General features: G+C 39.7%; 1 protein-coding gene across 1 annotated transcript in view; it reads right to left on the reverse strand.

The window, feature by feature from the left end:
* Positions 1-527: 527 nt before the first annotated feature.
* The window catches only part of RAB2A (RAB2A, member RAS oncogene family), a 58,289-nt gene continuing 43,255 nt past the window's right edge, over positions 528-15,561 (reverse strand). The window contains exons 7-8 of the mRNA XM_015412923.1: positions 5,768-5,836; positions 528-1,782 (exon numbers count right to left, since the gene is read on the reverse strand). Of these exons, the coding sequence (XP_015268409.1) occupies positions 1,687-1,782; positions 5,768-5,836 (165 nt within the window). The 3' untranslated portion in view covers positions 528-1,686. The remainder of the gene's footprint in view (positions 1,783-5,767; positions 5,837-15,561) is intronic.

Genomic DNA, 15,561 nt, shown 5'->3' on the forward strand with positions numbered 1-15,561 from the left:
CAGCAGCCAGTCCTACCATATAAACCTAACAACTTGGTCAATGCAGTCTTCAGTAGATAAGCCTTACTTTATATACAACTGAAAAAGCTGGAAGGAGGAATTCTAGATTCAAATCCATGTTCAATAGTGCCAAATCTACCTGAGAGTGTTATTGTGAAATCAGCATATTACTGAGGAAAGGACGGGGATGGGATATATAGAGCTGGATCCAGTCAGCCTTTCATTCAATTTTGGCCAGGTAGTCAAAGGGGACTCCCTTTTTTTCTCCCAGTAGAAAAGCTGGTTGAACCTAACCTGCAATGATTAAATTATTACAGAATGCATGCCACTGAGACAAATTGTTGCTAAAAAGTGAAACTTCAACACCTATCCATCAAGGCAGACTGTATCACCTAAGCATGAGTGGATCTGGACCTGAAATTAGAATCAAACTGCAGAGATATAGCAACACAGTACATTTTGGATTCAAGAACAGATATTGTCCTGTCTGGTTTAAAAGTCCCATTTAATATTCTGAACTTGGATAGATAAACAGGACTTTATTAACAGCACTGTAAACCAATTCAACAGAAGCATGGCGAAAATAAAAATAAAGTCACCAAGTGGAGTAGAGCACTAAAGCATTTTCAGTTTTGTTTTTTATCAGGATTTTCATTCTGGCAGTTTTATTGTCACACCCCCTTCACAACAGACAAGATGCTTACCATATTAAGATTACAAGTTTTCACTAAAAAACCCAAAAAAGAAAAACTTTACACAGTCAATGTACAGCTAAGTTGAAAAACTGTCCTTGATGAAAACATACCTGGAAAGGAAAGCAAATAAAATGTTTTTAGAAAGATTAAAGTCTTCATAATGTGTAATTTTACGAGTTTCAATGTTTCCTGTATTTTTCATTCATTATAGTATGTTTTAACCTACATAATTAAGGCAAACAGCTAATCCATTTCTGAAGAGGTGCTGTGGAAATTGTGAGCAATTAGCAAACATTTGGCATTAAAATAGGTAACGCGTATGAAGCTTATAATAATATACATAACGCATTTTTGGGGGACTCTGGGGTAATGACAAGAGGACGAACATGCTAACAATGTCAATAAGGATTAAAATTCAGCATCCAAGCAGTTTCTAATAATGCTTCTGTACTTCCAAGCTCTAAATAGTATAGGATTTATGCAAATGCATTAAAGAATTATAGCTTGGCAAATACACCCAAGCAGGTTATTAAACTATATATACAGAAAGTAAATGATACAGATTTAAGAGTCCTTCAGTTTTTCTTTAGAGTCTTGAAAATGGACAAAACTTGAGGACAGTTCTACAATATTAAACATTAGGTAACCACAATAGTTGGGCAACCTAACTACACAAACTGATTAAAATATTCAGATGACTTTGTAGTGTTTAATACAGTTCGTAGTCAAGGGCACAAGACAACATTGAACAAAAATAATCACATCAATTGACTTAGAAATCAAATGGAAATATAGATATGAATACAATCTCCAAAACCTGTCTTTAAGTGAACATTAACCATTTATTCAAAGTTGTACAAGAATTTGAAGAATAAAGTCTTCCGCAACATGATGCCTTCTTACAATAATTTCATCTTGTAGTTGGAATTGAGCGAGGGAGGGTGAAACAAGTTAGTAGGCCCCATCAGGCAGGTAGGAAGTAAAAACAGGTTCAACAGCAACCTCCACCAGCTTGTTGTCCTCCCTGATTGCCTGCAAGTGTTGCATTAGTAGCAGCATGCTGAGGGCCGATTTTAATGCCATTTGCCTGAAATAATAAAAGTTGAATGCACATTACTATTCTAAAACACTGCCACAGGCTACAACATTTCAAAGTTGTTAACTTATTTCTGATTTATGAATAGCTGAAGGAGTAGTCTTATTTTCATGATCATCAAAGCAATAAGAAAAAAAATCCTATTAAAATGTCTGATAGCAATTAAGGAAATGAAATCAAGGGTCGGAGGACCCATCTTACTATTTCAGTTTTTACACATTTCTATAGACTGCAATTCAGTTATCATGGTCACTATCAATACGTACAGTATGAAATCCTTACAAATGCAGCTGTTGTCCAAGTTGTTTCAAAAGGAAGAAATCTTTTTTTTTTTTAAACCCCGGAGGGATATTTTTATTTTTTCAATAAGACTACAAACTACAAAGAAAAATATAGGAAGGGGAACTACAACTATGGATAAAGAAAAGATACCCACACTAACTAAAAACCCAAGAGTGGGAGACCCCCTTTATGTTAAACTTAATATTAGTATTAAAAGAGTTAGTAAAACAATATACTTGTAGAGTTCTTGGTTTTCACATTGTTCTGTATTAGTAAATTAGTTATCATGAGAGAACTTTCTGAGCATCTTCTTTATTTCAAAGAGCCATTTATCAGAGTCCTTCTGCCCTTACTTCGGCTTTCTGTCTCTAAAATCATATACAGTTTTCATTGCTCCCGAAAAGGAAGAAATCTTTAATGTGATCATCAAGACAAAAATAATGTTTAGGTTTCTATAATTCTTGCCTGGTAAAAACTTTTCCTCCCTCAACAGTATTTTTCTTTCTACATCAAATCAGCTGTACAGGCTAAGGGCATACAAGTGTTCTGTGTCATCAATAATTTCTATGATCCCCAAAGACATGGCAAGTTGCCAAGAACCACACACAGAGTAGTTCTCTCATTCATCATACTCACACTTATATCTTAACCCTCACTCCCTCAAGTGGATTTTACCTAAAATACAGCACTTTAAGGAAAGTAATACAGTAGCTTCAGAAATTAAGCTCTTAAGGAAACTTTGTGTCACAGTAAATCTCAGATTTATAGTGCTTGGCAGTTCTGCAACAGCAGTAGCCTTGGGGTTTCTGGCACTAGCTCAGTATTGACAGCAGCTGATGTGGTTTCTTTTCACTCTTTGACTCCTCTTTAATAAAAAGCATGCCCTATGGCTCATTGGTTTTGCCCCCTCTGGGCTGGTAGCAACTTCTTGAGGAATCAAGGACCCAGACTTGGCATCATGCCAAGTAAATAGCATGCACTGTTGGCTCCTGACAGCATATTGCAATCAAATCTCCATAAGATACAGTAAAGCACTCAGATATTCTATGAAACTCGACAGATACAAGCATGCTTTTCTAGAGGCCATGATTAGGCCATGATTACTGTCCAATTTATGTGCTATCTATTGCTAACCAAACAACACCCAGTTTAAAGTTATTGCATGATATTTTGCTAGTTTAAAAAGGAATTGACATATTGATTCAAAAACCAAAATAGGGCATGCAAAGAACAGAAGGATTTTCACGAGAATACTTTTACTCTCCCATGCTGGTTTAGTGCTGCTAGTCTTGATGAGGCCCTGCCATGCCTCACTTATATGCATCAAAGTACATGCTGCTCCCCACATGCCACCCCATCATACTAAGAAAGTAGCAGTAGAATGTGAGGCCAAGTAGGAGTGCATCTTTGCATTTTGCTTTTCCATGTGGGGAAGAGGCTAAATCATACCTGTACAAGGCAAGTGTAATAAAACTATGAAAAACAGCAGTAACAGTTTTGTGAAACAACAATCTTTATTTTAAGCTTAGTTTCCAAGTAAGGTTGCCAGATCTTGGTTGGAGCCAGGAGAGGGTGGGGTTTGGGGAGGGCGGGGTTCCAAGTAGGGTTACCAGGTCTGGGTTGGAGCCAGGAAAGGGCGGGGTTTGGGGAGGGGCCTCAGCATAGTACAATGCCATAGAGTCCACCTTTCAAAGCAGCTATTTTCTCCAGGGGAGCTGATCTCTGTCAGCTGGAGATCAATTGTGAAAGCGGGAGATCCCCAGGCCCCACCTGGAGGGTGGCAACCCTATTTCCAATCAACTTTAATAGTAAGATCTACTTTGTTATTTTTTTACGGGGTGGCTGTTAATTTTGTGAGTTGAACACGTAATTCAAACAAGCCTTTCCTTGCTACATGGGCAGACTCAAGTTTCAAATGGATGTCTATCACATGCAAATAGAATTGCTCAATGTATGACAATTTCTCAATTTATGGAAATTTATTAAATGTCTGGCATGTGAAACTGGTAAGTAATCAGATCATGAAAATAAGTATGCACCAAAAAGTCATAGGAAGAGACATTCAAAATTATGCAACTGAAGTCACAGCTAAGTTCTGAGTATTTTCTACTCTTTAGATCACAGGGCAAAAGGAAGCAACTCAGAAAATGAAGTGTCAACGTTATTAAGAGACAGCCTTTTATCACAGTTATAAAATGAACTTGTATGGGATCATACCAACAGCTCCTACTCCTGATCAGAAGGGACTTTTCTAAGAATAGGTGAATGTGTCTATTCTGCCAGAGACATCAATGGGTGTAAGGCAAAATAAATTCAGTGGGTAAACATGCACATTGATACAGAATGCAATCTATTTAATCTGAGAGGCCCAATCAGGCAGTTCCTATCTGACTGAAAAACTGGCATTGTTTCATCATAGCTTTTTGCCTAGTGAGAAATTAATAGTAAAAAGTTCAATAAACATAGCATGTTATCTGAGTGTTTTACTTTCTTCTGCACAACAGAAGTCTTTCTAAAACTTGATCCCAGGTACTTCAAAATGAACATAGAAGTTGTGGCATTTAAAAAAACAATTAAAAAATTGAGGGATTTCTAGAAATTAATAATTTATCATTTTAAACTTAGAATAAGCAATAATAAATTCCTGAACCTATTCTGAACCAAGATTCAGGTGGGTAGCTGTGTTGGTCTGAAGCAGCAGAATAAAGTTTGGGCCACTGGACTCAAACTTTGTTCTGTTCTGAACCAGCAAGCCAGAGATCTGCTGACCATGGCATGCTGTCATTTCCAATGAAGATATCAAACCAATTAGGAAACTTCAACGACATAAGACAGATGTCATCATGCAGTAATGCAAAGCACACATATGAATTCAAGAACTTGTAAATGTAAGCTGTATATACATGTTTTTTAAAATTTGATTTCAATTTTCTCTCAAAATGGAAAAATACAATTCAAAATTTTGCTTGTAAATACGAGCCAGTGATCTAATAGCCCAATCCTATGTACATTTACTTATAATCAAGTCCTACTGCCATGTAATTGTGCATAGGATTGCAACCTAAATCCTGATTACAACAATTTTTCAAGTAAGCCCCAGATATTTATTTTATAGCTCATGTGCATCAGGTACCTTACTACTGGCTTACCATCTGCAAAACGAAAAGGCATTTTTGAAAATAACTGACATTATGTGGAGAAATGGTTACAAATGCATTTTTCCTTTGAGGGAATTTATAAGATTTCATGCTGCTTCATGGATGGCTAAAGTCACTTAATCTCTCTCAACACCAAACAAATATATGTATAAATGGAATCTTATGAACACTGATTCAGAGCATTTTCAGTTTGTTGTACTAAACCTAGGCAACAATCAACTGGAAAACATGAGGCTGCATTTAAAGTACTGTAGGCAGAGCTTCATTCATAGAAGGGAACTTTCCTTCCTCCCTACTCCAACTGTATTCTCCGCAACACTGGCCCTGAGTTGGAGGATCCCCCAAACACCACTGGGCACAGTGTAGGGGATCTTGTAGTGAGAGCTAGGAATGGGCAAAAACAGTTTCCCCTGCTTTCTGCAAGCAGAAAACAAGCTTTAAATCTAACCCACAGAACTTTTCATTTCTAGTACATTCAATTGATGTAAATGCATTTTATATTTATAAGCAAGTGATCTGATATTTGAAGAACTTACCTCATTATTAATGTCAAAGACTCCTTCCTGTATTTTTTGGAAGATTTCCTTTGCTGTATCAATAAATGCCTGAAAATCAAATTGTGAAGTTTGAGACCGATCCAAAACATGAATATAAGAGTTTCAAAAGTACAACAAACTACACATTCAGTCTCCCAATCAAGATAGGTTGTAGTATCTCCCAAAGCTGATGGCTTACACTTATTCACTTAAGTGTGTTTGTTGCCCTCTACCAGTAGTCTTCAACATTTCCAGGGATCCACTAACAGAAGGGGACAGGGAGTCCCATGAAAAGTCATGCAACAGGGCCAGGGAAAGCAAAATTATGACCTCACCACTGTGAAGGCTGGGACTATGAGCAACATACCAAAGGAGCTAGGGAAGGGAAACACAAGCTAAACACCAGGACGTGTACCATAGTGAGTAAGAAGTTGAGGATCAAAGCCATGGAGTGGCCTCACCTCACCATCCTGCTGCTCTTCTCAGCATGCTGAGAGGGGCAGAAAGTCAGGCACCCTTACACAGTTGTAGCCAATTTGGTGTAGTGGTTAAGCGCGTGGACTCTAATCTGGGAGAACCAAGTTTGATTCCCCACTCCTCAACATGCAGCTGCTGGTATGACCTTGAGTCAGTCATAAGTTCTTTCACAGCTGTTCTCTCAAGGGCAGTTCTCGAAAGAGCTCTCTCAGTCCCACCTACCTCACAGGGTGTCTGTTGTGGCGAGGGGAAGGGAAAGGGAGTGTAAGCCACTCTGAGACTCCTCTGGGTAGTGAACGGTGGGGTATAAATCCAATCCCCTCTTCTTCTACAGCAGGTTCTTCCAAAAGGTAACAAAAATAGCAGTTCTATAGAAGCTAGCAACATAGCCAAAGGGACTCTGTGTTCCATATAAGGGTCCCAGACCAACTGTCCTCTCTCTTGGCAGCTGCTACTGCCTCTCTTGTGATACACCCTAAGTCCACAGAAGTTTATAGGCTTAGAAGTAAGTAACTTTGCTTCTGTAACTTTAAATTAATGTTATTTGAAATGTCCTTAACAGCTATGCTCAGAATGGGCAATATCACATCATCACGCTGTGCAAAGGACACAGGTTTCCCATATCCTATGCTCCAGCAGCTCCTTCATACCCAAAGAAAGAACATCCTACAGTCACAGGAATAGCCATGTGAGCTGAATGAAGGATGAGGTCACTCATTCTTCCTCTCCAGCACACACAGTTCTGCTGAAGAAAGGATTTAACTTCATTCCCTTGTTCAGCCTTACTTCCCTTGTTCAGCCTTACTTCAGCACACTGATTGGAAGTCAGAATGGGGTGCAGAAATGAAAAGGGATATGGGACATCTTCTATGCAATGACAACTCACACCATTGTAATCTGTACAACATGGAACAGCCTGCCCAACAGAAATAGAATAATAAGAGCAGAAATCCCTTCTTCCCTTGCTTTCCACTAAAAAATTATGTTGAATGGACACTGATTCTCTAAAGCACACTTGTGGTTTTGTTGTTGTTTTTGAGGTTTGCAAAACTTAAAAGCCAGCCTGAACATAGGGAGAGATGGAAACCTAAACATTCCAGGATAAAAGAAGTCTGGTTTTGCTGATGCAAGCTTGCCTCTATCACTATCTTCTAAGACAGCACTTTTTTTGCATTTAGAGTTCAAGAAGATTACATGAAGTTTCAGCTTTGACGCAGAAATCCTTACTCCAATGAGCAGCAGCAGGTTGTTATTATTTAGTGCTAAGGGAAAAGATTTCTGCATTTGCTCGCTGTCACTTGCCTTATTATCATTACTAACAATTTTAGAGGCAGATCATAGCACTGAAAGAAGTTCTGTGACTGTACCCACACAAAATCAAACTGCTTTGCTTTCAAGGAAGACTAGGGAAGGGAAGACTTTGCTTTCAAGGAAACATAAAAAAAGGAGGAGAGAAATACATTTTTAAAAAAGAGATAGTGGCAGAAGAGACTGTAAATTAAGAGGAATAAAAAATGGGAGGAGAAAAAGTGGAGGAGACAAGGAATGCACTTTTGGGTGTAAAACGTCAGGCAAAGAAAACAATCATAAAGAAACTAAAGAATAGTATAGTGTTTAGATGACATAATAAAGCGTAAGGAGGAGAACTGTGTGAGGAAAAAGAATGAATGTAGGCAGCCATGACCCACATTTCTTAATGCAATACAAGAGGAGACCTCCCAACCGAACTTTCTGCCCTCTTCAACAATCCAGGTGGCTTACCAGGCCCATCTTTTTAACTTGTCAGTGGCTACTGGATGCTTGGACTTTTATCCTGTTGCTTCCTAAGTATATCTGCTTTTAAAAATCTTTTTACAGTTTAGCATTATTTTTACACAATAATGCTATTTTTAGCATTATGTGCTATAGAAAGTTGGCTACAAACTATTCTTGGTGCACGCAACTGAATGTCTGAAGGAAAGTGACAGAACTTTGATACTCCTGGTTCCATTGCCTAAAACACAGATATATGCAACAGGGCAAGTAGTACATTGCAGTCAATTGTTTCATCCTAGTCTTTACACCTTTCAACACTTTAATGATTAATCTAATGGGAACTTTATTCAGTACAGCACAGAACAACAAGAGACAAAGCACTATAATCCACACAATAATCCACCGATAACCTGGAAAATTCTTCCTTAAGTGATCTAAAATTCTTACAATTCATACTGCAGAATGTACCAGATGGTGCCTTTAATGCTTTGAGAATTTAACAATGTAAACAAGGTAAGATGAACAGGTTTTTTGTGTTTGTAAAGTAGTTTCTCACTTAAGGAAAGATACTAAAACCCTTCTTCCAATGAACCCAAAAGATTGAGAAAGTTCTCCCACAAGTACAAGAACACATTCTTATTTAGTTTCACACAATTCTCTACTGTGCCTCCATCAGTAGAAATGTATCTTCTGGAAGGGTATGCTTAAATACAATCCAATGCACTCTGAGAACTGGTGTCATAACAAAAGCAAAAAGGCCCCCAAAATGAAGAATAATACACTAGAATTTAGGGTATGACTACATAGTAGATCTCTGACACCACACAGTGCATTTTGCTTGTCTAGTATGGAAACTTATTATGGACACCCTGAATAGCAAACTCTTGCAATGAACCCTGTTTAAGATCTGGGTGTTCAAATTCTTTTGTTTTAAAGTTACTTTTATATTTATGATTACAACACAAATACCATCTACGTATTTCACAGATGCACAAGAGGCATGGCCACATCCAATGTGTAATTTCTGTACTTTTGGAGTACTATGTCTTCCTACATACACAGAACCAAGTTTGTGTTGACTTTATCACCCAAATCTTCCCTGTTCCTCGTACTTAATCATCAACATCAAAAAAGCTGAATTTCATACTTTCCCTTTTGATGGAATTAAGACTAAACTAGCATGATGCATTTAAATTCAATAGAAAGCCAACATTTCCACTTAAAAATAAGTTATTTTCCCAACATTAAACAGCTTTTAAAATGTTCTAACATGAAAATATTGACCTTGCTCATGATGCAATAGTTTCCCCCTGAAGTTTTAAGATGTCTTCAAATGCACAGAAAACACTTTTATTAAAAAAATAGGATCAATAATATATAAACAAATTAATAGTCAACACAAAATCTTGAAAGACAATATACAACATAATTTTTAGTGACAGTAAAGCCAACATTGCAAATGAAGTTCTCTTGATGTACCAACTCTTTCCAATCATCAACTCAAGCTTACCACGCCTGGTCACATACCTAATCCAAATATTAAAAAGTAAACAGGGTTCATGGAGAGGAACAAATCATACCTTTCCTCATTTCTACACTGGAAGCATTTGACTGCTGAACTTGCCACCAGAGCTTTGTTTCCTAATTAACAGGACTGATATGTTTTCACCTTTAAAGGCCTTACAGCTCCCTAGAGTAATCAATCTACTGCAGCTCAATTACTGCACCAAGTGCATACCACAGCCAGTGAAGGAGACTTGAACAACTGCAGCCATGAGTGGAAAGATATGAATATGCATAAACTCTAAGTGGGTGATCGAATCATCACAGAGGGTCATGAGAATTTGCAGCAAAATAATGAGAAGAATTAATCATTGCAGATTCACAAGGCACTTAGGAAGTGAGTAGGTTTTTCAAACGTGCACTGGAGCTCAGAAATTGGCTTTCAGCCAACTCTGAATTGATTTGCATTCCTCAGAAATGGAAGTTTTCAATGTTTTACACACACACACACACATATATATATACACACACACATATATAGAGATATAGATATAGATATACACATACATATACACAGATGCTTCTGATAATACACCAGTTCTGCCAGAGCAACTAAAAACTACCATCATAACTTTGGAACTTCATACCATTGTGATTTCAGGTGTGACAATCTATTTTGTTCCCATTAAACATGTATATTAAACAGAACACAAAATCCTTAAATCGTGTTATGATAACTTCATACAATCACTTAAGTGCTACCACATTAAATGCTATACAACCATTACTGCAGAAGGTTTGCAAGTTCATTTTATAGAGCCCAGCCTATGAAAGTACCTTTTCTGATACAGGCATTAAATCTAACAAAACCCCAGGTATGGCATTATTTAGACAATTGTTAAGGAAAGCACGGGTGACAGATAAGACTGTACTCTAGCATCTAGAAAGACCTCCTTGGAGCCCCATCTTTATAGGAGTTCCTTTTCTACAAGAGAAAAATGTTCTATATGCATTTGAAAGAACAGGAACATTCTGCAGGTGCAGAGCTCTATAAAACATAAAACCCTTCAATAATGTTAACAAACATGGTAATAACTGTATATGCAGGGATCCACAATGCTCATAGGGGGGATCCCATCCTCCCCACCATTTGCTCATCGGAACAGTTGCCAGCCCGCCCACTCACCAGCAGTGCCACCAACTCTATCCGCCTGGCCTCCATGGCAGCTGCTCTTGCTCCCGTTTAGCTATGCGGGGAGCCACTCCTCCTTGCTTGCCTGGTGCAGAGGTAATCCTTGCTCCTCCACCTGCCTACCTGCCTCATGCAGCTGCAACTCCAGCTGCCCCCTCCCCTCCCTCTGCTTGCTCAGTCCACCAGCTGATGGTTCCTGCTCCTCCCTCTTCCATCCCACAGGAACACTCCTATATATTGCCTGTACAAGGGCAGACAACACCCCTCACTTGGGGGATCATTTGGGGGGCATTCACATTTTTCTACAAATGTGGCCCCATTCTCTGGGCCTATCGATCCACATGGTGACCAGGTTCAGCATTAAATACAGGATTATTCCACATTACATTATTTACTTTATAGTCTGCCTTTCTCACTGAGAGTCAAGGCTACAACTACTTCCCTATAAGTAGAAACACAAAACATGCTTATGAGTAATTTTTACATGACATGCAGAATTACTAGCCTCAATTCTATGGAATGCCATTTCAGTGTCTGCATTTCATGAAGGTAATACTGTTAATCTTTTTCTCTGATACTTACTGAAAAAAAAGGAATTTCTGTCAGCTAGGAATTTATTTTAAACTATTAAAATATTCTTCAACTCATTTTCACCTCACATTCTAGTACCAATGATGGCTCTCAACCAAAGCATTTGTGAAGGGGCCATGGGTCAATGGTAGAGCATTTGCTTGTTAAAAGACTTCAGGTGGCAAAGTTGAGAAAGACCTGTCTTTGACAGCTACTGCCACAGACAACACACAGTATCCAGTTAGATAGCTCAGTATAAACCAGCCTTATAAAACTGTATGTTCTTCCTTGAAATCAAGATTCCAGGATATTTGTTATATTGCAGTTTAGTTAAAATAATCTTGCAACTGAAGTGCTGGACTGAAGCGGCAAAATATGAAATTATTTCTTTTAACAGGATTTTTTTTGGGGGGGGGGCTATCAAGTCACAGCCCATTTATGGCAACCTCTTATGGATTTCAAGGCAAGCTAAGCTTCCCAGATCTGATGAGATCGGGCTAGCCTGGGCGGTCAGGGCAAGGAATGGTACTTGCCTTATTTTTTCAGAATGGTAAGATATGATTGTTGGGACTGGCTAACTTATTAACATTTATCAGGATAAATTTTATTTAATTGCAAGCTCAAGAAAAATCAGACTACTTGCCATCTATCTTCTATACTATATAAAAATGAAAAACTCGTTGCATAACATTGAAACATTTCGGTGCCTGAATTTTCTCTTCGTGTAACATGCTGCCACCTGGTGGCTGCAATTTATTATTGTTAATTTAGATGCATAACTGGTCAGAATGTGAAATGTTACATTTTATATTTCATACTACATTTTAAAGAATATTTTTCTTAGTCAATAAGTATAATTAGGAATTGGAACTCAGGACACAGTAAAAGATTGGCAGGACTTCAGTACTGCTGAAACTGTTTCAATAATCTTGCCCTGTGATCTCAAATAAACAGATGTCAAAATGGACAGAGATGGGGGTACAAGGCATCTGGAGGAGAGAGTAAGACTTCCAGGATGGATGAAAATTCTACAGCAAGTAGACTTCCTTCCAGCAGGAAGAGTTTAGTGTTGGCAACTTAAAAGGCTATGTTAACTGCGGAAGCCACAGAGAGGCAAGGAATACCTAGGAGTTTCTGGTCAAAGCAGTTCCACTCCAACATGTCTGTAACTCTAGATGCCTTTTCTATACTAGCTAGAGCAAGGGTGTCAAACATGTGGCCCGGGGGCCAGATCAGGCCCCTGGAGGGCTTCTATCAGACCCGCAGTGGAACTGGCTGTCTTCTGCTTCTTTTTCCAGTTTTGCTGCATCATCACAGGTTTGCAGCTTACAGATACACATCTGAACAGCATACTCAAGATTGCAACAGCACAGACATTTTGATGCAATAATTCAGAGCAAGAGGTGTCAGTTAATCAGACACTGTTAAATAAACAAAATATTGTAAGAGTGCTGTTGTTTTAAGCATGTTTTTATTTTAAGTTTTAAAAATCCCTTTGTGTGTCCTTTATAAAGTTTGTATCTCCATTACCTGGCATTACATTTTATGACACACATGGCCCGGCCCAACAAGGTCTCATTTATGTCAGATCTGGCCCTCATAACAAATGAGTTCGACACCCCTGAGCTAGAGAGCCAGTTTGGTGTAGTGGTTAAGTGGGCGGACTATAATCTGGGAGAACCGGGTTTGATTCCCCACTCCTCCACTTGCACCTGGCTGGATGACTTTGGGTAAGCAATAGTTCTGGCACAGCTGTTCTTGAAAAAGAGCAGTTTCTGTCAGAGCTCTCTCAGTCCCACCTACCTCACAGGGTGTCTGTTGTGGGGAGGGGAAGGGAAAAGAGTTTGTAAGCCACTCTGAGACTCCTTTGGGTAGTGAAGGGTGGGGTATAAATCCAGTCTCTTCTTCTAGTTCAAAATGCTCAGATTTACTGAGAATTGAAATTACAATTATTTGTACTAGAGTCTCTTTATATGAAGAATTAATGAACTAATGTTAAAAGAGGTAGGAATCTAAAGTTCTTGGGAAGTGAGAAGGAACTAGATACTTGAAACAGGTGAAATTACAATACTGGCAGAACACATTATTTTAACAAGGATACTCTGAAGTGACAAGTGATATGTGACAGGAAAGGCAGTAAACAGGAAGCTGAAGTGACAGAGACATGATAACAGAAGTTTCTTAAGTTGAAGATGGGCTGAATAAGGTACATGAACCATACAGTTCAATATAGTAATTTAAGAGACTGCAGGAGGAAAAGGAGTCAATGGAACAAACAAAAGGGCATCTTTGGGTACAAGTAATGGAATAGGGTGGGGATACAGAGAGAAGTAAAGAAGGTCCATCCTATATAATTCCCTTACGTGTTGGCCATTTCCAGTTCTCCCACTGGCTGTGCAGCCATTGGCCCATCAACCGCCACTCAAGAGTACTCACATGACATTGGCTGGGTGCTGGGTCTGCTCCTCTCGCCCACCCGCTGCCAGCCTGGACACTCTTCTCTCACAGAATTAACTGCCAAATGGCTTTCCCTCCTGACAAAGACACTTCTTCTTGGCTCCTGTGGGACTAACTTTTCCCTCAGTGGCTGTTGCTAGGCAACCATGCTTGGTTCTGTCAGTAAAAAGGCAAAGGAAGGAGGTGCTTTCCAGGCCTTTGTGGGGAACTCATTGGGGCCAGCCCTAACTAGGGTTGCCAGCTCCAGGTTGGGAAATTCATGGATATTCTGTGGTGGAGTCTAAGGAAGCCAGAGTTTGGGGATGGGGCCTCAGCTGAATAGAATGCCACAGAGCCCACCCTCCAAAGCAGTTATTTTATCAGGGGGGGGGAGATCTGTTGTCTGGAGTTCAGTTGAGATATCCCACTCCACCTGGCTCTTCAGGCTCTACCTGGAGGTTGGCTACCCTAGGCGTAGCAGTTAGCGCTTCAAAGCAGGGTCTGCCAGACCCAAATTCTTGCTGTGGAAGCTGAGTGGGTGATTTCGGACCAGTCACAGACTTTCAGTCTAACCTACCTCACAGGGTTGTTGTGCAGATCAAAAGGAGGACAGGAGAATGATGTAAGCTGCTCTGGTCTCCACTGCGGAGTAAGACTGTACTTTTCCTCCTGGGGAACCACTGCTGCCAATCTCCAGGTGAGGGCTGGAAATCACACTCAGAATTAAAACTGCTCTCCAGATGGCAGAGATCAGCTCCCCTGGAAAAAAACCGCTGCTTTGCAGAGTGGACTCTGTGTCATTATATCCTGCTGAGGTTGCTTCCCTCCTGCCTGGGTCCCCACTGCAGAAAAAGAGTGTAGTTTTCCTAGGTAGAGGCTACAGGGAGGAGGGAAGAGATGGAAATCTGAAGTCAGAGGAGCAGATAATGGTATGTTGATGGTTGGCTGGGAGGAGATAGGGTTGCCACCTCTGGGTTGGGAAATTCCTGGAGATCTAAGGGATGGAGCCTGGACAGTGGGGTTTGAGGAGGGGTGGGACCTCTGACAGTTACAAAGCCATAGACTCCACCCTCCAAACCAGCCATTTCTTCCTGGGGAACCATTGTTGCCAATCTCTGGGGAGGGCTGGAGATCACTAAGAATTACAACCGTTCTTCAGATGGCAGAGATCAGTTCCTCTGGAGAAAACAGCAAGCTCTGTGTCATTATACCCTGCTGAGGTCACAACAGGAGATTGATGCTAAGTGCCCAACGCCAGGGCACCCGCCCAGAGCCTCTTTCTAGAGCTCGTTGTATTTATTTCCACAATGGGCCTTATTCCTAGTAAAATTATATAGTAGTAAATTAGTTAAGTGCATTGGAAGAGGGTACTCACCCCACCATGTGGTGCATCAAAACTTGGGGCACTGCTAAATGTTAAAAGCACGATTAAGCTGGCAACATATCTGGCCTCAGTGGAAGCAAATAGCTTTAGAAGGATGTTTACTCTAGCTAGGTGTTTTGCACTCCCTTCTGCAGCTATTGAGGGCAGGTACAATAAAATCCCCTATCCAGAAAGGTTATGCTCTTGTTCCCTAGGGGAGGTTGAGACTGTAGAGCACATGTTCTTTAGCTGTTCACTCTACGGGGAGGGACATCTTGGAATTATTACTCCATTACTTGATATAATCCCCAGCCATGTAAATACAAATAAAGCAAGACTTCATTAGCTTCTATCTGATAATAAGTCTAAGCTTACATGTCAAGTTGCTAGATTCTGTGCATTAATTTTCAAATTATGGGAATTGCATTTTAAAAGCTCTTACATTCAAAAACTTTTTATTATTGTATTTTATGTTTGACTAAATAAACTGGATGCTGG

Source organism: Gekko japonicus, unplaced genomic scaffold (assembly GCF_001447785.1).
Source record: "Gekko japonicus isolate JY-2015 unplaced genomic scaffold, Gekko_japonicus_V1.1 scaffold1608, whole genome shotgun sequence".
NCBI lineage: Eukaryota > Metazoa > Chordata > Lepidosauria > Squamata > Gekkonidae > Gekko > Gekko japonicus.